Source organism: Gopherus flavomarginatus, chromosome 1 (genome assembly GCF_025201925.1).
Source record: "Gopherus flavomarginatus isolate rGopFla2 chromosome 1, rGopFla2.mat.asm, whole genome shotgun sequence".
NCBI lineage: Eukaryota > Metazoa > Chordata > Testudines > Testudinidae > Gopherus > Gopherus flavomarginatus.
Window position 1 is genome coordinate 320,007,598 of NC_066617.1, and position 27,718 is coordinate 320,035,315.

Genomic DNA, 27,718 nt, shown 5'->3' on the forward strand with positions numbered 1-27,718 from the left:
CAAACTTCTCATTTTTGCCAGATTGCTGAGCAATGTCCAGCCAATCAAGACCAAGCCTTATCTGCCCAGCAAGCCGCTGTTATTAACCTGACTGGAGTAGGGAGCTTTATGCAACCTCAAGCAGCAGGTATGTGTTGGCAGAGTTTCCTTCTGTTTTTTTTAGTGACATTGATAAATTTCATACTGGAATGAAGTTTGGTGTTTAATATAAGCCTTCCCCTTACTCTAATTAAAGCAAATCACATATCAAGTTATCATGACAGAGTGTGGATTACATAAAAGATGCTACACTTAATTTGACTTGCAAATTAAAAACATGCACTTTTCTACTTCGTCTTGTGTATGGTAGTTTCATAAACTGAATAGTCTCTAAATCACATGGAATAATTCCTGCCAAAATTGTACAAAGCTTCTATACCAAACTTCATTAAGGAGTATTTCTTTAAACTGTCTGCTTTAAAGTCCAGTATGAGAAATTTGTTTCATGTTCACAAGCTCTTCATAATCTAATTGCATGTTCCAACTAACAGTGTCTATACAGTGTATACTTTATTCTGCACCGTTTCTGATTTTACTCTTGAGATTAATTCTACTGATCCCTTTTCTGTTACACTCTGTTCCTATGTCTTCCTTTCCTAACCCTGACAACCTCCACCCAACCTCTTTGACCTGCCTGCTTTCCCCTTCTCCTTTTCGTAGTGTTGTCTCAGCTTGGCTCTGCCGTGAACAGACGTGGGCAAAGCCTTCCTCAGCAGAGACTCCAGCTCTCCTCTGCCTTACAGCAGCAACAACAACAACAAGCCTTGCAGCAGCAGCAGCAACAGATACAAGTAATCCAGCAACTTCGCTCTGATTGCATAAAAAAATACAATTCTCAGCTCCAAAAACAAAAATGCTGCCCTTTAGAGTTTTACTAATAGCATATGGAATTTTAAAAATGCTGCAGTGTGGCAAACTAAACTGAGAGATCCGATTCCTCTTGTTCTATCAACTTGGAGCACTGAATTTATTTTTATACATTAAAGCCATCCACTTTCCTGATTTGACAACATTCAAGGAGTGCTTGTGGCACGTTACTAAATAAGCTTAGCCAGGTGCCATTAGGATTTTGAAGCAACAGCATGTCGAGTGCCTAGTTAAATTCAAACACATTGCACAGCTACCGTTAATACATTAAGAAGGAAGCTCTGCCAAAGCGTTCTTTTAACATAGTAATGTTATCCATCCTGATATTTATGTAGAGAGTACATCACTGCAATATTAGGACAAAAATATATTACATGAATGAGGGAGACTTCAATAGAGAAATCATATTAAGTATTATGCTGAATATATCATCTGAACTAAAATGTTTACTGAAGTTGCTGAGTTACTGCAGTTACTGCGACAGACACAAAGGGCAAAGTTTAACTGTGAAATGTTAGAAACGCCCTCAGCAGGCTTCTGTGCCACTGGTGCTGCTTGACTGTACTCATTGTCCCAGTATGTGGTATTCCTTTTTGATGCCATTTCAGTGCTTCCTCAGTTTAATTACCCCATCTTGTTCTTTCCTGTCATTCTTCCTGCGGTAAAAGTAGCGTTCAATTTAATATAACAACCTTTTTTTCCCTTTCCCTTCTCCCCCACGGCAGCAGTTGCGATTCTTGCAGCATCAAATGGCTATGGCAGCAGCAGCAGCACAAGCAACTCAGCTACGACACCAGCAACGTTCAGGCAGCCAGTCCAAAAGTAAAAGGAAAAGAGGCTCACCGACCCCTCCGAAGTCCTGAGTCTTGGGGGGTTTATATTTAAAAAAAAATAAACGCAGAGGTGATTTTTAAAACTTTTCTTTTTTTAAAGAAAGCTCAAAATAAAAATTTTTTAAAAAATCAGTGTTTGAAATGGCTGATGGGAAAATGAATTTTTGAAGTAATGCTGATATGTATAAACTGTATCGGGAATCCAACTCTATGGAGAATAGGAATTTCATTTAACAAAAAGCTAGGGTTTGGTTTCTGCAAGTCACTTCATATTTTTAACAAGATTTTTACCATGTATTTTTTACCATTCAGCAGCACTGTACATGGTATAAGGGTGATACATTTTAGAAAGATGAACTTTGTAAATGTAGTATTGATATCTGTTTATTTAGTATAAAAGGTTGGTGAACACTCTAACAAATACAGTTTTTACAAATCCATTTTGAAGAGACCTTGCCGTACGTTTATTTTGTTTTTATACTTTTTATCACTTTATCTATCAGCTTCTTCACTTCTTTGTGTCTTGTAACGGCCCGGGTGATACAGTCTTGAAGTTTTGCTGCTGTTAGACCACTTCCACCTAAAAAAGAGGGGGAACCCCCCCCCAATTGAAAGTAATAGTTTGGTTTTCCAGTTCGTTTCCTTTAAAATGTTTATCAAATGGAAAGACTAAAACCTTTCAGTCCTGGAGGTTACGTTACTGTTTAAGAATCAGAGTGGTCTAATTTGCAATTCTCCTTAAGAAAACTGTTTTACTTTAAATATCAGATCTTACTAGCACAATAGAAGACCTAGGTTCAAGAGCCCACCTCTACAGCAAGTCTGGCTAACCACGTCATGAAGACAGTTTATGCGAGGAAAAGGTTATTTCTTGCAACGGCCACACCAGCTCTTGCAAAATGCAATACTGTAGATTATTTTTAAGAAGACTGCAGTATTAACATTCATTTAAGAAATAGTTCAGCTAAGGCCTGGTCTACACTACGCGTTTAAACCGAATTTAGCAGCGTTAAACTGATTTAACCCTGCACCTGTCCACATGGCTAGGCCCTTTGTATCGATATAAAAGGCTCTTTAAACCAATTTCTGTACTCCTCCCCGACGAGAGGAGTAGTGCTGAAATCGGTATTGCCATGTCGGATTAGGGTTAGTGTGGCCACAAATCGACGGTATTGGCCTCCGGGCGGTATCCCACAGTGCACCATTGTGACCACTCTGGAAAGCAGTCTGAACTCGGATGCACTGGCCAGGTAGACAGGAAAAGCCCTGTGAACTTTTGAATTGCATTTCCTGTTTGCCCAGCATGGAGCTCTGATCAGCACGGGTGGCAATGCAGTCCCAAATCCAAAAAGAGCTCCAGCATGGACCGTACGGGAGATACTGGATCTGATCGCTGTATGGGGAGACAAATCTGTTGTATCAGAGCTCCGTTACAGAAGACGAAATGACAAAGCATTTGAAAAAATCTCCAGGCTATGATAGACAAAGGCCACAGCACAGTGCTGTGTGACAAGCGTAACGGAAAGCCAAAGAATCAAATGGACGCTCATGGAGGGAGGGAGGGGGTACTGAGGACTCCTGCTATCCCACAGTCCCCGCACTCTCTGAAAAGGATTTGCATTCTTGGCTGAGCTCCCAATGCCTGAAGGGTCAAAAACATTTTCCCGGGTGTTTCAGGGTACATGTCATCAATTTACACCCTTCCCCCCCGAAAGAAATGGGAAAAAAAAGTTTCTCGCCTTTTTTTCAATGTCACCCTATGTCTACTTCATGCTCCTGGTAGACGGGGTGCTGCAGCACTGAACACCAGCATCCCCTTCCCGGTGGCAGACGGTACAATATAACTGCTATCCATCATCATCATCAGCCCGTGAGTGCTCCTGGCTGGCCTCGGTGAGATTGGCCGGGGGCGCCTGGGTAAAACTGGGAATGACTCCTGGTCATTCCCGGCAGATGGTACAGAATGGCTGGTAACTGTCTTCATCATAGCAACCGGAGGCTGAGCTCCATCAGCCCCCCCGCCCCCCTTTCATGTCTAAAGAAAAGATTCTGTACTGCCTAGACTATCATAGCAGCGGGAGGCTGGGCTCCTCTCCCCCGCCACCCTTTAATCTCCTACATGGACTATCATAGCAGCTGGAGGCTTCCTCCCCCTCATTTTATCTCACTAAAAAGTCAGTGTTTCTTATTCCTGCATTCTTTATTACTTCATCACACAAATGAAGGGACACTGCCACGGTAGCCCAGGAGGGTTGGGGGAGGAGGGAATCAACAGGTGGGGTTGTTGCAGGGGCATCCCCTAGAATGGCATGCAGCTCATCATTTCTGCGGGATCTCGGGGGCTCTGACCCGGAGCAGCTGTGCTCTCTGATTCTCTAGTAGACTTGCCCCATATTCTAAGAAGGACTGACTCTATTTTTAGATAAAACATAAAGAAGGGAATGACCCGGGGAGTCATTCCCATTTTTGTACATGCACCCCCGGCCAACCTCAGCGAGGCCAGTCAGGAGCACCCATGACAGCAGCAGACGATACAGAACGACTGATAACCGTGGTCTCATTGCCAATTTACAGTGGCAAGGCAGACGGTGCAATAGCGATGGTAATCGTCTCTGCTACCTTGCAAAGGCAAATGAATGCTGCTGTGTAGCACTACAGTACCGCGTCTGTCAGCAGCATCCAGCACACATATGGTGACAGTGACAAAACGCAAAACGGGCTCCATGGTTGTCATGCTATGGCATCTGCCAGAGCAATCCAAGGAAAAGGGGCGCAAAATGATTGTCTGCCGTTGCATTCACGGAGGAAAGACTGAGTGACGACATTTACCCAGAATCACCCGCGACACAGTTTTTGCATTGGGATCTCAACCCAGAATTCCAATGGGCGGGGGAGACTGCAGGAACTATGGGATAGCTACGGGATAGCTACCTACAGTGCAACGCTCCGGAAATCTATGCGAGCCTCAGTACATGGACGCACACCATGGACGAATTAATGTGCTTAGTGTGGCCGCGTGCACTCGACTTTTTTACAAAACCAGTTTATGTAAAATCGGAATAATCCCACAGTGTAGACATACCCTAAGAGTGAAGAAAAACATTACTTGTTTTGAGAGCACTGTCTGACACAGGTACAGTATTAAGAGGGCAGTACATGCTAAAGGCCAATAATGTTACTGTGCAGCATGTACTACTGAAATAATAGCCATCTGTAGGTAGAATTTGATTCCAACCATTTAATTTTAAATGTGTTGCGTGTCAAATTAACTTGTAGTAATTTTGCAAAGTACCTGGCTTATGAACAGAACATAGTCTGCCTTCTTCATCCATTACAATGGTTACAGTTCCAGTTGCCAGGTCCTCCTCTTCTGCCGTCGGATCAACAATGAGTATTGTGCTTTAAAATAAAAAAATCCAGAGGTGGGTGAGATGTTTGTCTACAAGTTACTGGACCTTCACATACAAAAGAGTCAGCTAGGAAAAGGTTAATCTAAGATGAATTTGTCCAGGGTCACTTAGGCTAACTTTTTTAAAGGTTTTATTTATAGTGAGTATTTTTTTAGCTGAATATAGCACTTCTGGAAGCATTCTATAAACATCCACTGTTCTGTCATCAGGATGCCCTAATTTAAAGAACATGGGGAGAAGAAAACCCGTACTGAACTTCAGTGTTGAACTCAACTGGATGTTTGAAGGTTTGTAAATAGAAATAAAATTTAAATGTAGAGGTTTTAAAAATATATGCCATCATCAGGAAACTACAATTTGCAGCACTAAAACAGCTACTACAGTAACACTCAGACAGTAAAACAAATCTTTTAAAACAGTGACTACATGCTGTAAGATTGTTTACTGTTAACAGAAAACTAAGTGAAAACACCATTATTTCCGTTTGCTGTAGATATACTTATAAAACCCATTTCTCTTATTTGCATGTATATTTATTTTTAGTGAAACCTTTGAAAGAGAAGAGAATCAAGGACTGTATTTTGATCTGCTACACTGTTCAGTCAAGGAAGCGATCAAAAATATTACCCCTGCGATGAAGGCTGTTGATTTCTCGAGACCCAAAATTAGTTTTTTCCACAGCAAATAATGCAACATTCATAATATTTAAAGGGAAAATGGACTAAATATTGTTTATTCCACAATAAAAATTGTTGGAACCATTTAATAATATCAAATAGTTTAGTCCTTGAGAAACCTGTACTACAATGGACAGATACAGAGCCAAATAATAAAAGTTCATAAAGGAGTCAATGGGACAGGATGACAAAGACCTCAACTTTTACTAAAACCCTTAAACATGCACAGTTTCTCTCAGAAATCATGGTCATTATATACAGCCTTATCCATATCTTAGTATAACCTTTTTGAACGTGCAAAATGTTTATAAATAACAGTGCAAATTATTATTGGGAATGTCTGGTGTGAATTCCCAATTCCACACTGTTCAAAAATAGTGTATTTTAAAGTCCAGGTAATTAAATTTGATCTACTGAATATAGTGACACTCTGCCAAGGGAATGCATTTATTCTACATGTTACTTGCAACTAATTTTTAAAAGTGGGGAATTCTATGATTTGGTAATGCTTTTCATATTATCTGCATCATAAAAAGTGGGCAGTTGCCTCAACTTTCACGAAGTAGTGAACAGAACAACTTGATCTCAGTACATAATCCCCTAACCCAGGGTATCCGCTCCTTCCCTCCCTCCCCACCCCAGGTTACTGATAAAGGAAACCTGCAAAAAACATTTGCTTGTTCTACATGAGACAATTTCAGTGAAGGGAAGGAAGGAGGTTCCTTCATTGTTCATTTTTCCAGTGCCACTTTTCCAGCTGCTGATTGATGTTTTTGTGCCATAGGCACACACTCCTAAGTGTTACTATTGCTTTGCACACACTGCCGTTCATCCAAAGAGTTCTTACTGTTTAGGTATTTGTATACCATGTTTTCCAATCCTCTCTTCCACATTAATGATATTAAGGAGCTGCCTGTAAATACTTTTGAGAGGACAAAGAAAGATATCTTTCTGTTGACTGGCTATTGAAAAGAGATGCAGCATACTATCAGCACTGCTCTGCAGCTAGTTTTAGAACCTCTCTTAGCTGGTAGTTATTATACTTAGAAGCTTACACACTTCCATTTTACTATTGACAAAAAGATGCTAGGGCCTGAAGTAATGAAAACCATCTACAAGCAATTTATAGCAGATGAATCCCTGAAGAGTGAAACAGACTTTACATTCACCCTTTGGGAATTAACAGCCTCTGTAATTCTGGGCTTGCCAGAAATGTTATAGCATGGGCTATAACAATTATGAAGTGCTGGTGACAACAAAACTCTTCTGCTCAAGAGGCAAAGTCTGGCCTGGGGAACCACTTGTACCCCAATCCTGCTATTTTAGTGGAAAAAACAACAAGAAAGATTTCAAGTAAGGAGCCTTTCAGATAGATTTCAAAATAAAGAGCCTGACAACATGCAACCCTTTTAGGTCTAAGGATGTTAACTTGGAGAGTAATGACATTCCATCTATGTCAATCCCTGGTAAGTTCTTTACTTTCTGTTCTGAAACTCTTGTGAACTGTTGCTATGAGCTATTGAAAAATTGTCACCTTGTAGGCCAGAGGTATTTGCATTTCAATAGTCGATGTAGTGATTGTACATGTTATTTTGTGTTAGTGAAGCTCTTTGGGATGAAAGGTATATAAATACAATAACATCATGCAGCCACACCTCTCAAGTACATTTTAATATTAAAATACTTTCCATATGGCTAAGCTGTGAAATCTGGAGATAAATCTGGCTTCAGTTGCAGGGAAAAGTTTGGTAATATTAATTCTGTTCTGGTGGTCATTTGTTATATTATAAAACTATGTAACAGTTCAAAATAATCAGCCCTGAATTAGAGTAGCTGAAAAGTCTGGCTGGTCCATGAGGTGCACTGACTTAACTGCATGAGGATTTTGCCACAACAGCTTCTTGGCAACACTGTCAGTTTTTCACCAGTGTGTGTGTCGCTAAACAATTTTTTAAAAACAAGTATACATTTTAAAAGTTACCAACTTACTCATCAAATACAGCAAACGATGTAGCGACTGGATGCTTTCTGATATTCAAAGGATTTGTCTGTTTTAAATCGACTTCTGCCAAACCTGTTTCTTCATTTATAGTAACTTTTGGCAACTGTACTGAAAGGGAAGAGGCCAATTAATTGTATGATATTAAACTGGCTGAAGATAGTTTGGGCTTTATCCCCAAAGGAATACTTTATGAACTGTTCTGTTAACATCCACCAATCTCTATGGGACTGAGCAACTGCAATTCCTACTGACCGCAGGTCCCAAATCAGACAATGTGGGACATCTCTTTTCTATAAAAATAACAGATGCCACTCTTATCCTTTTTGAGCCCATTATTTTGTTCTGAGTCAGTCAAGTATAAACGATCAGTTGTAAACAAAAATACATTTGAAATTAAAAAAAAAATCACCATACTGGCACTTTCTACATTGTAAGTACATTATCTGTACAACATTGAACAAAAAAAATCCCACAATAGCATGTCTTTTTCCTATCACTTCTCTCTATTCCTCTGTGATCTTGCTTTTGTGATCTCTTCAGTGATAAATGTGAACAAGTCATAAATTCTAAATATTTTTCCTGTTTGCATAACCCAAAATATAAGTGATTACATAAAAACTTAGTTTTCTTACACTAAGTAACATGAACAGGTAACATTTCATTTAGATGTTGGTGTACTTAATATTACAATTTTGCTTATGATCAATAGTGGAGTGTCCAAACTTCTGGTACGCTGAAGGCAAATTCCATTGCTCTGAAAAACTAAGGTGTCTGGTGGAATGGCTATCAGTCCTATAAAAGATTAATACAATGTGCAAGAAGCATATGTAAGCAAGGTAGCCCACAACCTGATCAATAACGTACACAAATCTATGACATCAATTTAGTGACATATTTCTTCTTTGTATTACTGCTTCAGTAGTTCATTAAAAAGATGGGGGTTTTAACTGCTGAAATATTCTGTTCTTGGGGAAATTAAAATCAGTAACAGACTGTTCACCATGATTCAGATTCCTACTAACACATTTATCCCATGAATGTAATATGCTTAACAATTGTGTGTTATAGGACACTTACCATTCTTTAAAGCTGCTAACAAAGCAAATGTGCAGGCATCCAAAATGTTTCCATCATAGTCCAAGCATATGAAATCGCAGTATAGAACCCAAGCAAGCTAAGAAACAAAGTTTGCATGTGTGAGATCTGATATAGCCTTTGAACTGCCGGTATCACACTAATTCAGGTTACAGGCCAATGGTAATACACATTAAGCTAGAGAACCATCCTCTGATCCTTTAATAACAAATATGAATACATAGCCTTTGAGCTACCCCTAACCCAATTCCCTAAGCATAGCACCAGATTATTAGGATTGATGTTGCTAAGAAGTGGCTGAGGAAGCAATTGTACCGAGTGGGCAGCAAAGAACATCCCACACATTTATGCATTATGATCATGTCAGAAAAAAACAATTTTTTTAAAAGGAGTTATTCATGTTCAAATAGCAGTCCGTAGTCAGCCACTGTATTGTATTTTATCAACAAAAAAAACGACTTCTGCCTCCACTAAAAAAACATGGGTGAGAAATTCAATTAATATTTGGTATGTCAGAAAAAAGTATATGTGGACTTTTTACACTTGAGCTATTAAACATAGCTAGGGCCCTACCAAATTCACGGCCCATTGTGCTCAATTTCAGGGCCATAGGATTTGAAAATTGGTAAATATCACGTTTTCAGATGTTTAAATCTGAAATGTCAGGGGGTTGTAACTGATTGGGGGATCCCAACCCAAAAAAGAATTTGGATGGGGGGGTCACAAGCCTGTTGTAGGGGGGTCATGGGATTGCCACCCTCATTTCTGTGCTGCCTTCAGAGCTGAACAGAGTGGGGGTGAGAGAGTACAGAGCTATCTGCAGCTGGGAGAGACCCAAGAGCAGCCCTGCAGGGAAAGAGCAAGTCCTATCCTCCCACAGCCCTGCCCAGACTAGCAGCTAGGAGCCCCCTTTGCTGGGGCGCTCCTAGCAGTACAGGGAAGATTGGATGCAACTCCAAAAGCCTCCTCCAGCGGAACCTCTGGGGCCGCTGCTCAGTCCCAGAGTGTCCTGCAGCAAGGGGAGGCACCTGGAGAAGGGCCTAGTCTCCCCGCCCTTCCCTCCACAGCAGTGCAGGGATGGACAGTCCTGTCCCTCACCAACCCAGCCAGAGCTAGAAGCCCTCTTTGCTGGAGTGATCCTAGGAACATGAGGACACTGGATTTCACGGGGAAGTGCTTATTTCATGGTCCATGATGTGTTTTTCACGGCCATGAAAACATAACAGTCCATAAACCAAATCCAGCCCGTCAGTCCTCCATGAGCATTGGATCTGCAGTTTGAAATAAAGTTTGCTGTCCACTAGTGTGAGCAGCAGTTAAACATGGCAAGAGGCATTGACAATACAGTTTAAAAAGTAGGAAAACAGACAGAGGACTTCAATACAAAAATCTGAACTGAAGATGTGTGGCTCAAAGCTGCAACATGGACCTCTTCTGTTCCCTACCCAAAATGCCTCTTTATTGTCAAAGGAAAAACAAAACACACTCCTTGGAATTCAAGGTCTTTGTCATCCCTCTAGGAAAAGTAAGTGATACCTAGGTTTAAAACTGGCTGGAGAATTGTAAGTATTTTTAACAAAACATATTTTTGAAAAATGGTTTTTTTTCCCAAAAATTTTCATGAACATTTTTCAGGTTTTCAATGAAAAGCAGAAAGCCAGGGTTCAACTTGACCAGCTTAGCATGTTTTAAACTTCTACATTGCCTTGTCCAAACTGAAGTTTTAGTTAACTTTAGCTAACACCTTCTGACAACACACCTTTAAATCCCAGTCAAAACAAACTCCAAAGGGTGACTAGATCATTGCGTGCAGCGAGCATGGCAGGCACACCACAGGGGTATCCTTTTCACCTCCCTGCAGCTTTGCTAAATTTGGCCATGTGACAGGGTGTATCAACACTGCTCTGGGCCAACGGGGCTGACCAATCACTGTGGGCCCAGGAGACCATGCCTCTTGCCCCTGCTGCACATACTCCAGGTAGAAGGGACAGATAAAAGGAGGCAGCCCAGTTCAGTTGGGGCTGACTGAGGAAGAGGAAGAACATTTGATGCACCAAGACCTTTGACTCTCCAGGCTGCCAGGACCCTGGACCCAGATCAGCTGACCATGGAGACTGACGGGAATGCAGAGCCGCTGCCAGCCGAGGAAATGTCTGAGATGCGCCTTATGGTAAGAAGTGACTGAGGGAATGTGTTAGAAGCCAATGCTTGAACCCTTAATAGGGAATTTACTGCTCCACAGGTTGGAACCCAGAGGAGTAGGGTGGGCCTGGGTTCCCCTGCTTCCCCCCCCATTCCGCCTTGCACTTGCCGTTAGGCATGGCTACCAGGCACTCCCAATATAAACCCAACTGCTATTGTTTGCCCCAGCCAGGAGGCTCAGGGGCTACAGACTGAGCATTTGCTCTGCCCTCCCAGAGGGTCCAAGCCTTCCACTGCTCTGCCCCACCCCTGGGTCTACGGACTGCTTGGTTGCTCGGCCCTGCCAGGAGTCTTGAGTCCTCTGACCGCAACTGTTTGACTTGACAGGGAATCGCGACGACCGTGTGATGGGGTGCACCAACCCTGCACTGACTCACCTGGGGCAGCCTGCTTGCCACACCGGGCCCCCATGACAGGCCTAATAGTTTTTACTAAATGCAAGATCCAGTGCTTCAAAAAGACAGTCAATTCCTAGTACAAAAGCAGGGAAGACAAAGTAGTTGTATATGAACTCTAATGACAAACACAAGATTGCCACACTGGATCGGACCAGCGGTCCCTCAGCTTCAGTAGCCTGTCTCTGAGAGAGCTCAGCACCAGATGCTTCAAAGAAGGAACACAAATCTCACAGTGCACAAATGTAGGATAATCTGCCCCTTCTGACGATCTCATCCTAATCCCTAATATTTAGGGACTGGTTTAAATCCTCCAAAATTTGTTTTCTGCATTTGCTATTTTATCTCTGGACATTCAAGTTATCCATATCATCACCTGTTCCTTCTTTTAATCTTACTAAGCTCTTGCGTTTAAAGACACTGTTGCAATGAGTTCTTGAATCAAACACTACAAAGCAAGAATGTATTTAGCATTCTAGGAGTTACATAAAAGCATAATGTTTTCAAAAATATAGTTGATACACCCATCAATATTGATTTCAGTAATCAAATCACGTAAGCCTTATACTTTGGATGTAACCCAAAGAGTGTGCAGGTACCAAAATTAACAAAAAAACAAGAATAGTAACCCAAAAGCCCAAGGATTTTCTTGAAACTTGCTAACAAATGATTATCCTCCTTCACTCTGAGACATTGGCATTAACACCAAACCTTTTCTTACCTTGCCATGTGCAATGCACAGATCTTCTTTCATTATTATTTCTGAACTAAAACAAAATGATACAGAAAATTAAGAAATAAAATTCTTCCCCATAACTGTGTTCATAATTGAACTGTAGTATAATGGTTCTCACTTTTCAATCACATCTGCAATGAACTGGCTAGCTGCTTGAGCCTCTTCCCCAGGAGGTCCGGGGCGAAATCTTGATGAACAGAGGGGTGGTAGATCCACATTAGGAACTAGAAATCAAAAATATTTAGTTATGAACTAAACAAAGAAAAAATACAGTCTGTTATAATAATAAAAATGCATACAGCAGTTTTATGTTCTTTCTTAGTACCATGCATCTCAAATGAAAGCCAACATCATGAATTGTTAACATTAATCAAACCTGCATCTAAGTTCCCTGTAAGCTGCGCGGCCACGTAGCTGCCTATCAAGCCCTGCTCAGGACTGCAGCAGGGAGAGATGTCTCTCCCCCAGCAAGGACCTGCTGTGGTGGGGAGAGGTGCCCCTCTCCCCACCGGCCCCAGTACGGACTTGCCATGACTGGGGGAGAGGAGCCCCTCCCCCACTGGCTCCAACACGGACCTGCCCCAGCTGGAGGAGAGGCGCCCCTACCTTGGCCCAGCCCAGCCTAGCTGGAGCTACTGCAGCTGGTGAGAGGAGCCTCTTCCCCGGCCCTGAGCTGCTGCAGCGAAAGACAGCTGAGGAGAGTCCTCTCTCCCATCGCAGGCCCAGGGCAGCCTGCACTCCAAGGCCCTCATCCCCGGCCCCACCCCAAAGCCCTCACCTCCACCCCGCACGCCAACCCTCTACCCCAACCCTGAGCCCCCTCCCACACTCCGAACCTCTCAAACCCACCCCCACCCCATCAATTTTGTTATGTGCACCAATATGAAGGCAATGTGTCACACATCATCTCCATATCAGTGCACATAAGAAAATTCATTCCGCACATGCATGTAAAAAATTAGAGTGAACACTGGTCTGAGTGATTTTTCTTCCAAAATTACACGAAGTATTATATGATTCAGGGTACAGATCATTTATTAGTCAGTGTTTCATAAAACAGCATGTACATTTACAGAATGAAATAAAGATCTACTCCTAGCTGCAATAAATTAAAAGCATTTTACCTGTAGTCCTGCTATGTAGATCATGAATCACAAATTATTTCTTAATATCCATAACTGGATAAACAACAACTCTGATCTTTTCATTCCAGGAGTTTGATTGTCCTGGTATGATACATTCCTTTTATTAATTGCCCAAATTTGCCATTTTGGACATAAAAGAAGCAAAAAATATTTGCAAACAATCACAGAAAACTGAGAACACAATCTAATAAATTCTCCAAAGACATCACATCTTGGAGAGATACTAAACCACCTTTTCATAATGTTAAGTCCTCAATCTCACAAAGGGATGCTCATAAGTAGACCCCATTTATTTCACTGGAACTCCATGTGGAAATAAGGGTCTGCCTGCAAAGCTCCCTTCCAGGGTCAGGGCCTACATCGGTATCATCCCTAGTTAGTTAGACTCAATTTCAGCAGAAGTCTTATTTGTGTACTTACCTCTCACACCATTTTTGAAGTCAAGCTGATATTTTTCTTGGCCATTATCAAAACACAAGGGAACATACAATTTATTGCCGCCCTTCCTGAACCATCAGACGTCACCTTCCACTGCCACAACCATCTCACCCCCAGCAAGAGTTCTCTGGTACATTCCCATCTACTGCTGGCCCTACTCTGAACATCAGCTCATTTAGCTGTCTCTTCACATAGCTTGCTTCTCCCATTGTTTCCTGGTAATCTGGCCGTTAGAGCTGGAATTGGCAGTGAAAAGGCAGTTTCCATGAGGAGAGATTTCTAGCATGTGGTAGGCAGAGCAAATCCCACCTTGTGCCTCTGCCTTGTGCTGCTGCTAGAAACCTTCAATCCTACAACTAGTGCTCCTTAGCTAACCTGTCGCCTACTTCAAAAAAGGCCAGTCCCCATGTCTCATCTGCCTAAACTGGTCCTGCGCATTGTAATGCAATTATTGAATGTGATTTATTTGTTTTAAATGTCTACTGCACCGGATTCTTCCCACTCACTAACGGCATTTAACTCAAATAACTAATGCTGTTGTTTTTCTAAAAAGGCAGAAAACTGACAAAGCTCTAAAACTTACCAATATATCCCTTATTAGTGGACTCTGCTGGGGGTTGTGCAAACTCCTGTAAAAGCAAAAACAACAACAAAAAATTCAGGGAGAAGAAAAACTTGTATCTACAAACTGGTTTGAAAAGACTTTAAAAGATGTTAAATATAATTTAGAAATCCTATTTCCATAAGAGCTCAAAGGTTTGTCTGGCCAAAATGCTTTTATAAACCAAGCTAGATTTTCCAGCTACTCTACTTATTATCATTTCATCAGTGAATTGCTTGTTGTTTTATGTTAGACTATTATAATTAGATTTTCCACAGCTATACTTATTAACATCTCCCTTGAGAGAAGAGGATTTGTTTCATTATCAATGATCACTAATCATCACAAAAACTAAATAATTAGTACACAAAAATAAGGTCTTTGTTTTCTTTAAGAAGAGCCAAAATACTCTTTACACAAATAATGCACGCACACACACTCTCTTTCTCTCTATTGTACCCTAAATCCTTTGTGCAATTCTACCTGTAATTTTCAATCCTCAAAATAAGTCCTGTGAAAAAATGTACATGTATTTGACAGGCATATTGATTTCAACTTAATAAGTAGGGGTTTATCAACAAAGTTACATTAACTATTATTAAGGCTGCGAGTTTGTCACGGAAGTTATGAATTCTGTGACTTTCTGTGAATTTGGCAGCAGCCACCAGCCTGCCTCTCCCCCTGGCCCTGGCCCCCAAGAGGCAGCAAAAGTTGGGGTGGGGGGTGCTCAGGGCTGGGGCATGGGAGGGGGTGAGGGCTCTGGGCAGCGCTTACCTCCCCAGAAGCAGTGACATCCCTCAGCTCCTAGGGGGAGGTGTGGCCAGAGGGATCTGCAGGCTGCCTCTGCCTGCAGGCACTGCCTCCCGCAGCTCCCACTGGCCGCAGTTCCCGGTCAATGGGAGCTGTGGAGCTGGTGCTCGGGGTGGAGGCAGCATGCAAACCTGTCTGGCCACACCTCCGCCTAGCAGCTGAGGGATGTCGCCACTTTCAGGGAGCTGCAGAGTTGGGTAGTGAGCCTGCCAGCCTCGCCAATCTCCTCCCCCCTGCCCCAGCACCAGCAGGGGTCCCAGGCCATGCGCCGCCTGCCCCGCCCAGCACCAGCAGGGGTCCCAGTTCCCCTCCCCTGCACTCACAGCACCCCCCCGGGCACCCGCGGCACCCCCCCAGACAACCCCAGACCACCCATGCTGCCCCCTAGGCCACTTCCCCACCCCAGAGCACCCGCGGTACCCCCAGGCCGCCCCACTCCCCAAGATTTAGTCAGCTGTATATAGTAGAAGTCATGGACCGGTCATGGGCCATGAATTTTTGTTTACTGCCAGTGATCGGTCCATGACTTTTACTAAAAATACTCATGACTAAAACATAGTCTTAACTATTATTTCTCAGTCTCTAAAAAAAGTAAACGTACTGCTTTAATGCCACAAATTACAGTAGTATTTCCCAACTTCACCAGGGCAGAGCCATCTGCAGTAGTAATTGAACCTGAAAAGAGAGAGTGTATAATAAAATCAGTCTGCTCCCCCAGAAAGCTCTTTAACACAATATCCATCTTCATATGGACAGTTACCAGTTTTAGCTTCCATACCACTCACTTAGATTGAACGACATAATACATGGTGTGTTTTAAATGTTTGGAAATTCCAAGGGTGAGTGGAATACCAGAGATTCAAAGTACTGGATTACCCAGAACTTTTCAAATCTAACACGAAGACTTTTTTTATGCTGCTTTTCTACTTGATTCTGTGAGAAACCATAATATCCTCACAGACTGCTGAATTTATATTATATATTAAAAGGCACATATCTGCATTTTCCCCATCTTGCCTGTTTTACAGACAAGGTTACCTTGTATTTCCCCTCTGGTCCAGTTCCCTATCACCTACATTCCCTTCCAGTTTTGTGAGGCAAAACAAAGATCTTTCAGCAGTCTGCTAGTGAGGTTATTGGGGCTACTCTTATGAGGAAGGACATTTGTCTAAGTAAGGGGTTGCAAGATCTGTTAGTTTAGCAGCGCTGATCTGTTTTCCATTCCCTGCCTTATCATATTCTTATTGGGAAAGTGCTGTAGCCTGGATGTGCTAAAAAGATCTGGCAGCATACTTATTAAAAAAAGCACTTTCCATTCCAGCTGATGTTAGGACATCAGAGAAAAGTGATGAACAGAGCAGACTCACAGTATAGGAGTTGCATATATAGCAGGGAGACTAGAGGAGGAATGGAAGGAGAACCACAGAGAAGAACTGGGTGTGAGGCCAAATTCAAGAAAGGAGAGACAGAAGATAGGGGAGCACCCTCCAAAGGAGGTGTAATGAATAAAGGAGAAAGTAGGTAGAAGTGTGTAAGCCATTATGGAAACAGAGCAGGCAGAGAAGTGGACAGAGTGCATGCACACATGCGCATCCAACATGGATTAAAAATAAAAAGAAAGTAAGTGAAAGAGACCATAGGAGTGAAGCCAGATGGTCAGAAAGGAGAAACTGGCAATTTTGATAAATGATGCAATTTGATTTCCACCATTGGGGAACCACAATTTGCTTTAAGCACTACGGTTTGGCAGGAGAGACATATTGTGGGGCTTAATTTGCTTTTTGCCAAAGCAGAGTGGCAAACTTCTCACTACATGGAAAGAATGGGAAATGCACCACTAAATAAATATATTTTTAGACTTGTCATTTGTTAATTATTTAAAAAGTAAGACAACAGATCTGATTGAAAAATACAAAATGATGGAATGTCCTATTTGATTTTTAGCACTTACCTAGCAAAAGCTTCAGGTCACCTTGCAAAAAGTAAGGGCTTTTTCTTTTTTTTGGCTAAACTTATTTTTGAATGGTTATATATATAGAAATTATATTTAATCGTGTTTTTAATTCACTAATGCATTTTTTATATTTCTATTTTAATTAGCAGGTTCTGAAGGATTCATTTTGTCTAAATTAGGAATAGTCAAAACTTTATTAGATGAAAATTTACCTTTATGCCAGGTAAAATGGCCAAAGCAGCATAGAAGGGCTCTAAATGCCCTGGATTTGGTCATGAAGAATTCCCCCAATGTAGGAACTGTGAAAGCCATAATGCACCTTCTGACACACCCGTGCAAGTCCTGATATAGAGGTGTCCTAGAAACAATGCTGGAGGCAGGAGTGGCACATTGGGAATGGACCACAGTGATTCAGGGAAATGTTGTGGCCCAGAGGCAGACAGGGAAACTACCTTATTTTAGATAGCCACCCATGGCTGTTTAAACTATGCTTTGGGGGTGCAAAAGGGGTGTTCACTGAGTAGCCCCGGAATGAGAGGATGCAACAATGGCTTAAAACTATCCTTGGGCTGTAGAGTTTGTACTGCGCCTCTCTGAGGTGCAACACAGAATGTCAGCCCTGGTTCTTCTGAAATCAAGCTCTGTGGAAACAGAACAGCCATTCATTAAAGACTCCAGGAAGAAAAACTGACTCCATTCGATTCAGTCACCAGCAGTTTCCAACATTAAACACTTACCTATGTTGACAGTGGTTGTTCTGAATTCACCTAGCTCCCTTCCATCAGGTCGGCAGTTCTCTTTCTAAACATAAACATTACATAATTCAAGTTAAATAACATTTCCATGGTGTTACACAATCAAGAGTATATAATGATAAAGGTTTTGTTGATCTTCAAATGGGAATTTGCAATGACAAGACCAATAGGATAAACTCAAAGATTTGTATGCTGGTGAGCTTTTTGGTCTAATTTAGTGTGATCTGGGTTACAGGCCCAAAAGTTAGTTACTTTAAAAAATGTATAGTCCAGTAGGAAAAAGCATCTCAAGGCCCAGTACTATATGCCTTTCCTACAGTTATTTAGGACATTCAGCAACAAAAGCAATACCTCTTATCAGTGGTGCAGTGACAAAGCAATCAGTAAATTGCTATGAATATAGTGGCAATCTGTGATTTCTTTGGCACTATAAGAAACTGACTCACAGGTGTGACATCATCAAAAAGGCCAACTAATTTTTCAGTACCCAGAGCCAACTTGAGAAGAAATATTCATTGATAACCCTGAATGAATACTTCCAAATGTCTGCATTGTTTAATTTTTGTAACTAACCTTTTTTTCCATTGCTCATCTTTTAAAATGGAAATACTTTAGAAATCTAAATAGGGCCCAAGTCCAGAAAAGCCAATCAACATTGTTATTCAGATGTTTCACAACATAAACTGAACACACAAATTAAATCAGAAAGGGTGTTGGTTCACCATCTACTTAAATCTAGACTGTCCCTTGTTGTGGATCATCAGTGAAGAGCTCTGTCATAGATTTACAGTGTCCATACTAGGCACAGGCCTTCAAACAGCTTCCTAGGACTAATCTCTTTATTGCAGGGCCCAGAATTTTCCACAAGGGGAGGCCACATGATCTGAACACTTCCTATACTGAGCCTTTAGGCTCTAGCACACAGTTCCTCACCAGGCTCTCCAGAGCAAATCCAACCAAGATCAGACTCCAGAGAGGTTTTTTTCTTCTTAGAGAGCAATACAAAATAGTGAGTAACTGCAGTGAAGCAAGGCACTTTCTCCCAAACCAAAGTAACATTTATTGGTAACCTGGAATACAGCATCTGGAGTCTTTAGGTTAGCATGGGAAAAGTAAGCTTAAGACAGAGTATATACTGGTGGAAGTAATGGCTTTGCCATGACTGGATACTGACGTCCATTTCCGTTCTCTCTAGCTATGTGTCCTCTGTTCACAGTAGCAACCTTAAGACCTGTTTTGTTCTGAGCTGTCTATCCTTTCCTTCACAGCCCCAACTGTATGGCTTCCCAGGCATTAAGTGTTAATGTCACTGTCATTGAGGCTCCCATTGTCTCTCCCAGGCAGCAGTGGGAGGACATTTAGCAGGAGTGGTTTTACCACATAAAAGCAAGGTTTTTACTACCTCAGGAAAAACTAGTTAGTCCCAGTTAAAGGCATTTTCTATTTTAAAACTGGTATAATTAATGCATACTACATTACACTCAGCGTCAGTTAAATATTCAAATTGTGGTCACATAAGACAGCAGATTCTAACAAAATAAAATAAAAACAAATAAAAAGTAAAACTGCAGGGGCATAATACTAATATATGTAATTGTAATACTGAACATTGGAATGTCTGCATGCCTTTTGGCGTGGCATTTTTTCAAGGAAGTTATACATGTCGTGACTCTCATTTCAGTTTTCTCTATTATATAAATAAAGGTAAAAAACATTGGATTATAAGAAAATGAATCACGCAGAGCTATAGGTCTGAAGCATTAAGCAATCAGAAGCATGCATGGTAGCAGACTACCAGTCCAGGTCCATTTGGCTACACAGCATTCTGTAGCAGAAGACCAAATTTGACATAGGGAATAGACCAAATCTATTTGTCAATTTTGAATAGATGTAACTAAAGTTGAAAAGGGTTGTTCTATGCTTGCTAAACTTGCTGGATGCTGATGTAATTGCACCACCAGGTCTATGAAGTCAGATGGAATATCAGCATTCTTCAAATTTTTCCACCATGTTACAGTAGAAGCTGTTTCCTTCATATGGGATGAAAACACTGATTTTGGATACGGAGCTGCTTCTACTTTACATCCAAGTAAACATAGCAGAAAGCCTTGCAATTTCTTCTTGTTCAGTTGACAATTTCTTTCCTGCATATTCTAGATGAAAGATGTTGGTCAACATGTGTTCAGGAGTAATTGCCTCATGAAATCTCTATTGCGCTTTTGTTTTGTGTGGTACAACAATACTGCAAACAACAGTGGTAAATATTTCTCAGTAATTTTTATTTGTATACTATAATAATTTTACATTTCCCAGTTTTCTGGTCTAAACTGGTATTTATCAGAGCCCTATCCTAAACTAGTTTTTCCTGGGAAATTGCTAACCCTGCTTCCAAATAATACAGTCACATATGTAAGTTCTATTCAGTTTATGTTAATATATCTGGTCTCCAACCAGACAACTACACGCTTCAAACACCTCATGTCTTTCCTTTTATGCTCAGTGTATAGCAGCACAAAGAACACAAGAAAACTGACGCACACATGGATTGTTACCAAAATTCTCACATTCATCACAACCTCTCACAATTAAAGAATTATTGGCTTGATTAATACATATATCACTTTAATAGTATTTGTTTATAGTATCACTCCCAAGTTATCTTACATTACTTCTGTAGCCACATCTACAGGGGTTGAAATTGACCACAGACATCTTGGATTTACCTGTTACTTGATGTTGCTGCAGTGGTGTATATAGTTAAAGAATCATAGGACTGGAAGAAACTTCAAGAGGTCATCTAGTCCAGTCCCCTGCACTCATGGCAGGACTAAATATTATCTAGATCTAGACTATCCTTGACAGGTGTTTATCTAACTTGCTCTTAAAAATCTCCAATGACGCAGATTCCACAACCTCCCTCGGCAAGTTATTCCAGTGCTTAACCACCCTGAAAGTTAGGAATTTTTTCCTAATGTCAACCTAAACCGCCCTTTCTATAATTTAAGCCCATTGAATCTTGTCTTATCCCCAGAGCTTAAGGAGAACAATTTTTCTCCCTCCTTCTTGTAACAACCTTTTATGTAATTGAAAAATGTTATCATGTCCCCTCTCAGTCTTCTCTTCTCCAGACTAAACAAACCCAATTTTTTCAATCTTCCATCACAGGTCGTGTTTTCTAGACCTTTAATCATTTCTGCTGCTCTTCTCTGGACTTTCTCCAATTTATCCACATCTTTCCTTAAATGTGGCACCCAGAACCGGACACAATACATCAATTGAGGCCTAATCAGCATAGAATAGAGTAAAAGAATCACTTCTCATGTCTTCCTTACAACACTCCTGCTAATACATCCCAGAATGATATTTGTTTTGTTTGTTTTTCTTTGCAAGAGTGTTACATTGTTGACTCAATTTAGCTTATGATCTATTATGACCCCCCAGGTCCCTTTCTGCAGTACTCTTTCCTAGGCAGTCATTTCCCATTTTGCATGTGTGCAACTGATTGTTCCTTCCTAAGTGGAGTACTTTGCATTTGTCCTTATTGAAGTCCATCCTATTTACTTCAAATAATTTCTCCACTTTGTCCATATCATTTGGAATTTTAATCCTATCCTCCAAAGCACTTGCAACCTCTCCCCGCTTGGCATTGTCCGCAAACTTTATAAATATCTAAATCATTGATGAAGATATTGAACAGAACTGGACCCAAAACTGATCCCTGTGGGACCCCACTCAAGATGCCCTGGCAGCTTGACTGTGAACCACTGATAACTACTCTCTGGGAACAATTTTCCAACCAGTTATGCACTCACCTTATAGTAGCTCCATTTAGGTTATATTTCCCTAGTTTGTTTATGAGACTGTCATATGAGACAGTATCAAAAGCCTTATTAAAGTCAAGATATACCACATCTATCATTTCCCAAAAGGCTTGTTACCCTATTAAAGAAAGCTATTACGCTGGTTTGACACAATTTGTTCTTGACAATCCATGCTGTTGCTTTCATCTTATTATCTTCTATTACCTTTTGTTTAACATGTATTATTAATGTAGACTTAGAATTTGTCTTTTTCAAGGACACGGTCAGTGATATTATTTATTATTTGTACTTTGGTAGCACCTGAAAGCCACCACCCTGGTCGGGCTCCCATTGTGCAAGGCACTGTACAAACCAAGGCCTCATTCCTGTATACACTTAAGCACGTTTAACTTCATCCACTTAGCAGTCCCTTTGAGGCCAATGAAACCAGTCACATGTACATAAGCACTCACAGGATCGATCACAGCCATAGAATAGAAAGTCTCTGTCCTGAAGTCTGAAAGATTTTCTTTTACAAAAGGCTTTAAGAAAAAGCAAAACCCCATTGGAGTTTATTTATTTAAAGAGAACAGCAACAGAGGTACAGTAGCTGTATGAGAAAAATATATTCTAAGTTTATTTAACTTATGTATACATGATGCTTTACTCACCAAAAATCGCCTGTAATATTCCAAAGGTTCCACAGTTCTAAAATAGACACAAAATTTAAAATTCATATGCATAATCTGTTTTACAAAGTACATGGCTAACTAAAGTCTAGCAGAAAAGCAAGTGTTACTCAGTGGACATCTGAGTTTCAGAGTCAAGCTCTGTATTTGTTCCTTGGCTGACAATGCTGTGGACGCAGCACATTAGCCAAGTGAGTGACAATTTCAGAAAGACTAGAGCCCTCTACAATGTTCTTTCTGATCATTTTGACACCAGAACTCCTAGGTTTCGGAGACATGGTTGCCTTATGGCAAGGGCTTTGAAAAAGGGTTAGAAAGAGTGAATTTTGAAAAATGGGAGAGATACTTTACTCCATCATCCCACAACAAAACCCACCCTTTATTGCAGCTTATGTAACTGCATACATCAGCGGTTCCCAAACTTGTTCCGCCGCTTGTGCAGAGGAAGCCCCTGGCAGGCTGGGCCAGTTTGTGTACCTGCCACGTCCGCAGGTTCAGCCGATCGCAGCTCCCAATGGCCAGGGTTCAGGGCCAGGCCAATGAGAGCTACTGGAAGCCATGCGGGCCGCGGGACGTACTGGCTGCCGCTTCCAGCAGCTCCCATTGGCCTGGAGCAGCAAACCGCAGCCACTGGGAGCCGCGATCAGCCGAACCTGCGGACGCAGCAGGTACACCAACTGGCCCGGCCCACCAGGGGCTTTCCCTGCACAAGCGGCGGAACAAATTTAGGAACCACTGGCATACATAAAAAACCCTAGCTTGAAAACTGAGAATCTGTAAAAGCTAGTATTATGATGGAGTTCATAGCAATACCATAGTTATGGCTGCATAAGAGATTTGATTCAGTTAGGAGTGTTAAATATTTTTTAAGAAATGTTGCAAATTAAAATTGATGTAGTATTTGATTTTTTTCGATTAGTTTGATGATTAATTGGTTTATGCATACACAACATGACTGCTTCAAAAATTACCACTTTTTTAAATTTTCAGTGTGGTGTCACCTTTGTATTATTATTTGGTACCTGAAGAGTTTACAATCTAAGTTCTCCGAGCCCTATTGTAAAATGTGTATAACATACTGAAATCTGACTTTTGATTCACACATTACTCAACTGTTGGTATTAATAATATTTGAAATTCTTAATATGGGAAATCAAAAACCAATTTAAGCATAAATTCCTTTATTTAATCCAATATGTAGTTGCTCTAAACATGCCTAAAAAGCCTAAATACTAAGCAATTTACTACATCCAAACAGTAACAAAACATTTATAAGCATTTCATCAATTACTTACAAATGAGCTAAATCCAGTGCTTAGACCCATATTGGTCAGCTGCAACGCATCAGGCAGGTATTAGCAAGGGACCCTTTAATAGCTTACTTTTTATGCCCTTTAACAAAGCAATGTCATTAACAATTACTGGTTTTCAGCTGAAGTCAAATCTGAGACAGTTCACCCTTATTTCCAGTCCTAATTCAGATGAAATGTCTTCCCAAGGGCTTTCTTCCCCTCCTCCTTGCTGTCACAACAGTTTTCCCATTGCACCTGGGTTCACATAGGCTCTAACAGTGGTGTGTGGGTTGGTGAAGGGCCATGTTGGCTCATTTTAAGACAGATTCTCTTTATTTGATTTAAAACCATCTGCAGTCACCCCTATTTGTCAGAAGCCTTCTTTTTAGAAACTTCCCCTTATCCCATTAGTTATTCTTTGAACCACATATCCTCCCTACTTTATTCCTTCTGGCCTTATCACTTCTTCTTTTCCAGTCCTTCCCTCTACTTTGCTTCTCAGGGCCTTTCTTTACAACACAAATGTATTTCCTTAACCAAATTTAAGATAAAATTAAAGAATTCACGTTATATATATCCTATATCTACCTATGTTTATTTGGAGCATAAATAAATAATCCTTTTCTTCAAAGAAGTTACAAATATAACAATGTATGTAGTATGACAACAGCATTTTTAACAAAGAATTTAATGCTGCAGGCTGTTTCTGCATATCCTTTATGACGACACAATTTTTCAAATCAGAGAGTTGCTAAGACAGCGAACATAGAAACTAAAATAGAATGTTCCACAGCCAGAAATTGTTATGACACTGCAGCACAGACATTAAAATGACATTTCCAGGAGAGAAGGCCTTCTCAGGTTTTGTTCAAACAAATATTTTTGGAGAAAAGTCATGGACATAGTAACTCTGAGAACTTTTATTATGTTTTCTGAGACAACATAAACCCGACAAAGTTCAGACAATTTACGAGCACGAGAGTAATGTTAATCCCTGTTGGTGTTCCTTGAGATATCCCCAACTAGCATGGACATAAGGGCTATTCCTCACTGGCTCAGGCAATGCTGTCTACTATGCCCCCATTTAACTGAGGCCTGGTCCACACTACACAGTTAAATCGATTTAACGCTGTACCCGTCCACACTACAAGGCACTTTAAATCGATTTTAAGGGCTCTTAAAATCGGTTTCTGTACTCCTCCCCAACGAGAGGAGTAACCCTAAAATCGATATTACTATATCGATTTAGGGTTAGTGTGGACGGAAATCGAAGTTATTGGTCTCATTCTTTTACTGTAGCTACCCAGAGTGCACCGCTCCGGAAATCGATAGTAGCTTAGGACCATGGATGCACACCACCGAATTAATGTGCCCTAGTGTGGACGCATAAAATCGATTTTAATATCGGTTTTATAAAACCGGTTTTAGTAATTTCGATTTTATGCTGTAGTGTAGACGTAGCCTGACTGAGAGACATAGAGGAGAAGCAAAAGATAGTTGGGTCAATGCAGAAACAACCCTCCCCCAAATGCCTGCGAACAGACTCCTTGTCCAACCAGTCCTTACACTTAACACCCACTTTCCTCTAATTGTCTCCAGATGGATCCCTCCACTCCAAAAACTAATGCCTGGGCCTTGTTTTGATTAGGAAGAGATTATAGTTGCTATGACTTCCACCAAGACTTTTCCTCTGGCATAGACAGAGATCCACATGTTTCAAAATACCGTAGCTCGTTAAGATTAGCTCTCACTTAAAAAAAAAAATCTTTAACCTGCAATCTCACTTTGTTACCCAAAAAATATTTCACATATGTGGGGGTCAATATTACTGGGAATGAAATGCTTTTTGGCAAAAGTATGAGACAGCAGTTACGGGTGTGAGTTACACTACAAGGCTTATGAATGTGGGAAGAATAGTGTACTTCTGTAACTCCTTGAAGCAGAAGGAACTTTTCTTTGGTAAACTGCAATGTTGCATTGAAAGTGGATAATTTGAGAGGGCATGTAGTAAGGTAAGGGGCTGGTCTCTCCCCTTCACTGGACACTGAAAAGGCACATTCCTATTACTGACCTAAAACCTTAATAGCTTTAACTGCCTCTGAACTAAGTTTTTAGTTTTGGACTATAGCTACATTTGGATTTAATGAAAAATAAACTAAGTTGTTTTTTATATGTTGCAGAGGAAGAGGGTAAAATAAAATGTTGATTTTCTAATAGACCCTAAGGGCCATAAATAGCATGATGCTTGTGCAGAACTGTAATATATATGGGGAGCCCAAGTGAATTCACCTGGATTACTCACATGCATAAGGTTACACATGTGCCAAGTGCATGCAGGACACATGCCCTGCGGCTCTCGATTCCACGATCACCAGTAACAAGGAGAGGGTGGATCAGCTCTGCCCAGGGAAGGTGGGGGCGGGGGGTCTCCTAGGCGGCGCGTTTCTCTCCCGCCCCCACTGAGAGCAGGCGCCGCGGATACCGGGGGGCGGTTCCCAGCTCCGGGGCCTGGCAGAGCTCTGGGCACGGCACGAGCAGGCAGCGGGTCGGTCCAGCTGGAGGCTAAACCCGCCCACCTGCGGGCTCGGCAGCGGCCTGGGCCCAGGGCAGCTTCCAGGCAGCCGCGTGCCGCGTTCCCGGCTCCTCGCGCGGCCAGTGCGGGGGCTGAGAGAGCCCCGCTGAGGCGACTGGTGGCGCCGGGCCCGGCGGCTGCACCGGTCCCGCCCGGCCGGGGCCGCTCGGCTCCCGAGGCAGCGGGGAGCGAACGCCAGGCCGGAACAAGAAGCTGCTTCGCCCCGTCACTTACTTGAATCCGGCCGCCATAGTCTCACTTCCGCCCGTGCGCGAGCCGCTTCCGGGTCGGGAGCGACTTCCTCTGCCGCGTGACACTCTGGGGGGACACGCTGGCTGCGCGGAGCGGCCGGTAGGGGGCGCTGTGGAGCGCGGCCGCACTGATAAGCGGCTGCTCTCGCCGCTGCGCTTTGCTGTCAGCGCCGCGTCCGGGAGCTGCTTCCGCATCGCTGGAGCTGCCCCATAGGGCCGCGCCGGGTATGGACCATGGAGCCGCTCCTGGCTGACGCGGTCGCGGCGCTCGCTGCCTTGGCGGCCGCAGCCCTGAGCCTGGTGAGTGCGGAGCCTAGTGCCCCGCCCCCGAGAGTGAGGGTAGACACCCCCCGCCCGCGGGAAGAGACCCCCCCGCCCCCGAGAGTGGGGGGAGAGGACCCCCCGCCCCCGAGAGTGGGGGTAGACACCCCCCGCCCGCGGGAAGAGACCCCCCCGCCCCCGAGAGTGGGGGGAGAGACCCCTCCGCGGGGAGAGGACCCCCCGCCCCCGAGAGTGGGGGTAGACACCCCCCGCCCGCGGGAAGAGACCCCCCCGCCCCCGAGAGTGGGGGGAGAGACCCCTCCGCGGGGAGAGGGAGTCCCCCGGCCCCCGACAGTGGGAAGAAGGAGCCCCGGCTCGGACGGGGTCATCGCACCGCAAACAGGGCAGCCCCCGAGAGAGCTGAGAGCCGGAGCCCCTCGCTGGGTGAGGCCCTGCTTATCCCTTCCCAGGGGAGAGCAGCCCGGAGCCCCGACGGGGTGGGGCGGCTGGACCCCAAACTGTGGGGGGGGGCGCTAGGGAGGAGCTGATGGCTGAGGAAGGGCCACGCACCTCTTTGTAACACCCCTTGTGGTATTTGCAGACTCTCATCTGGTCCCACCTTAGTCAGCGCTTCTCAGCACTAAAGCCCAGTGTTTTTAACCTGTCCTCATACAGCAGATTTTCTAAATCCTTTATCATTTTTGCTGCTCTCTTCTGGATTTAATCCAATTTGTCTATATCTTTCCTAAAGTGTAGTCTCCAAAACAGGGCACGGTGCTCCTGCTGAGGCCTCACCAGTGCTGAGTAAACCAGGACAGTTACTTTCCCCCACCTTGCATCTGACATTCCTGCCTTTTTTGCACGTGCAGCCTGTTTGTTGGCTCAGGTTCAGTC

The 27,718-nt window shown here is 42.5% G+C and overlaps 3 protein-coding genes across 24 annotated transcripts in view; 2 read left to right on the plus strand and 1 right to left on the minus strand.

The window, feature by feature from the left end:
* The window catches only part of SUPT20H (SPT20 homolog, SAGA complex component), a 61,192-nt gene extending 59,013 nt beyond the window's left edge, over positions 1-2,179 (plus strand). For 10 of the 21 annotated variants that reach the window (XM_050937184.1, XM_050937188.1, XM_050937195.1 and 7 more), the window contains 3 exons: positions 22-127; positions 700-830; positions 1,632-2,179. In XM_050937184.1, the coding sequence (XP_050793141.1) occupies positions 22-127; positions 700-830; positions 1,632-1,769 (375 nt within the window). In that variant the 3' untranslated portion in view covers positions 1,770-2,179. Of the gene's footprint in view, positions 1-21; positions 128-699; positions 831-1,631 lie in introns of those variants that run through there. The other 11 variants (XM_050937191.1, XM_050937194.1, XM_050937203.1 and 8 more) reach the window with 5 other exon arrangements.
* Positions 1-26,620, minus strand: part of EXOSC8 (exosome component 8) — a 48,366-nt gene extending 21,746 nt beyond the window's left edge. The window contains exons 1-11 of one of the 2 annotated variants that reach the window (XM_050937280.1): positions 26,547-26,620; positions 22,431-22,467; positions 17,942-18,005; positions 15,852-15,925; positions 14,423-14,468; positions 12,375-12,480; positions 12,242-12,287; positions 8,906-9,002; positions 7,816-7,936; positions 5,032-5,138; positions 2,227-3,132 (exon numbers count right to left, since the gene is read on the minus strand). In XM_050937280.1, coding sequence (XP_050793237.1) covers positions 2,783-3,132; positions 5,032-5,138; positions 7,816-7,936; positions 8,906-9,002; positions 12,242-12,287; positions 12,375-12,480; positions 14,423-14,468; positions 15,852-15,925; positions 17,942-18,005; positions 22,431-22,467; positions 26,547-26,563 — 1,065 coding nt within the window. In that variant the 5' untranslated portion in view covers positions 26,564-26,620 and the 3' untranslated portion in view covers positions 2,227-2,782. Of the gene's footprint in view, positions 1-2,226; positions 3,133-5,031; positions 5,139-7,815; positions 7,937-8,905; positions 9,003-12,241; positions 12,288-12,374; positions 12,481-14,422; positions 14,469-15,851; positions 15,926-17,941; positions 18,006-22,430; positions 22,468-26,546 lie in introns of those variants that run through there. The other variant, XM_050937281.1, reaches the window with a different exon arrangement.
* A 96-nt stretch (positions 26,621-26,716) lies between these two features.
* The window catches only part of ALG5 (ALG5 dolichyl-phosphate beta-glucosyltransferase), a 46,041-nt gene continuing 45,039 nt past the window's right edge, over positions 26,717-27,718 (plus strand). Inside the window, exon 1 of the mRNA XM_050937310.1 lies at positions 26,717-26,863. Coding sequence (XP_050793267.1) covers positions 26,798-26,863 — 66 coding nt within the window. The 5' untranslated portion in view covers positions 26,717-26,797. The remainder of the gene's footprint in view (positions 26,864-27,718) is intronic.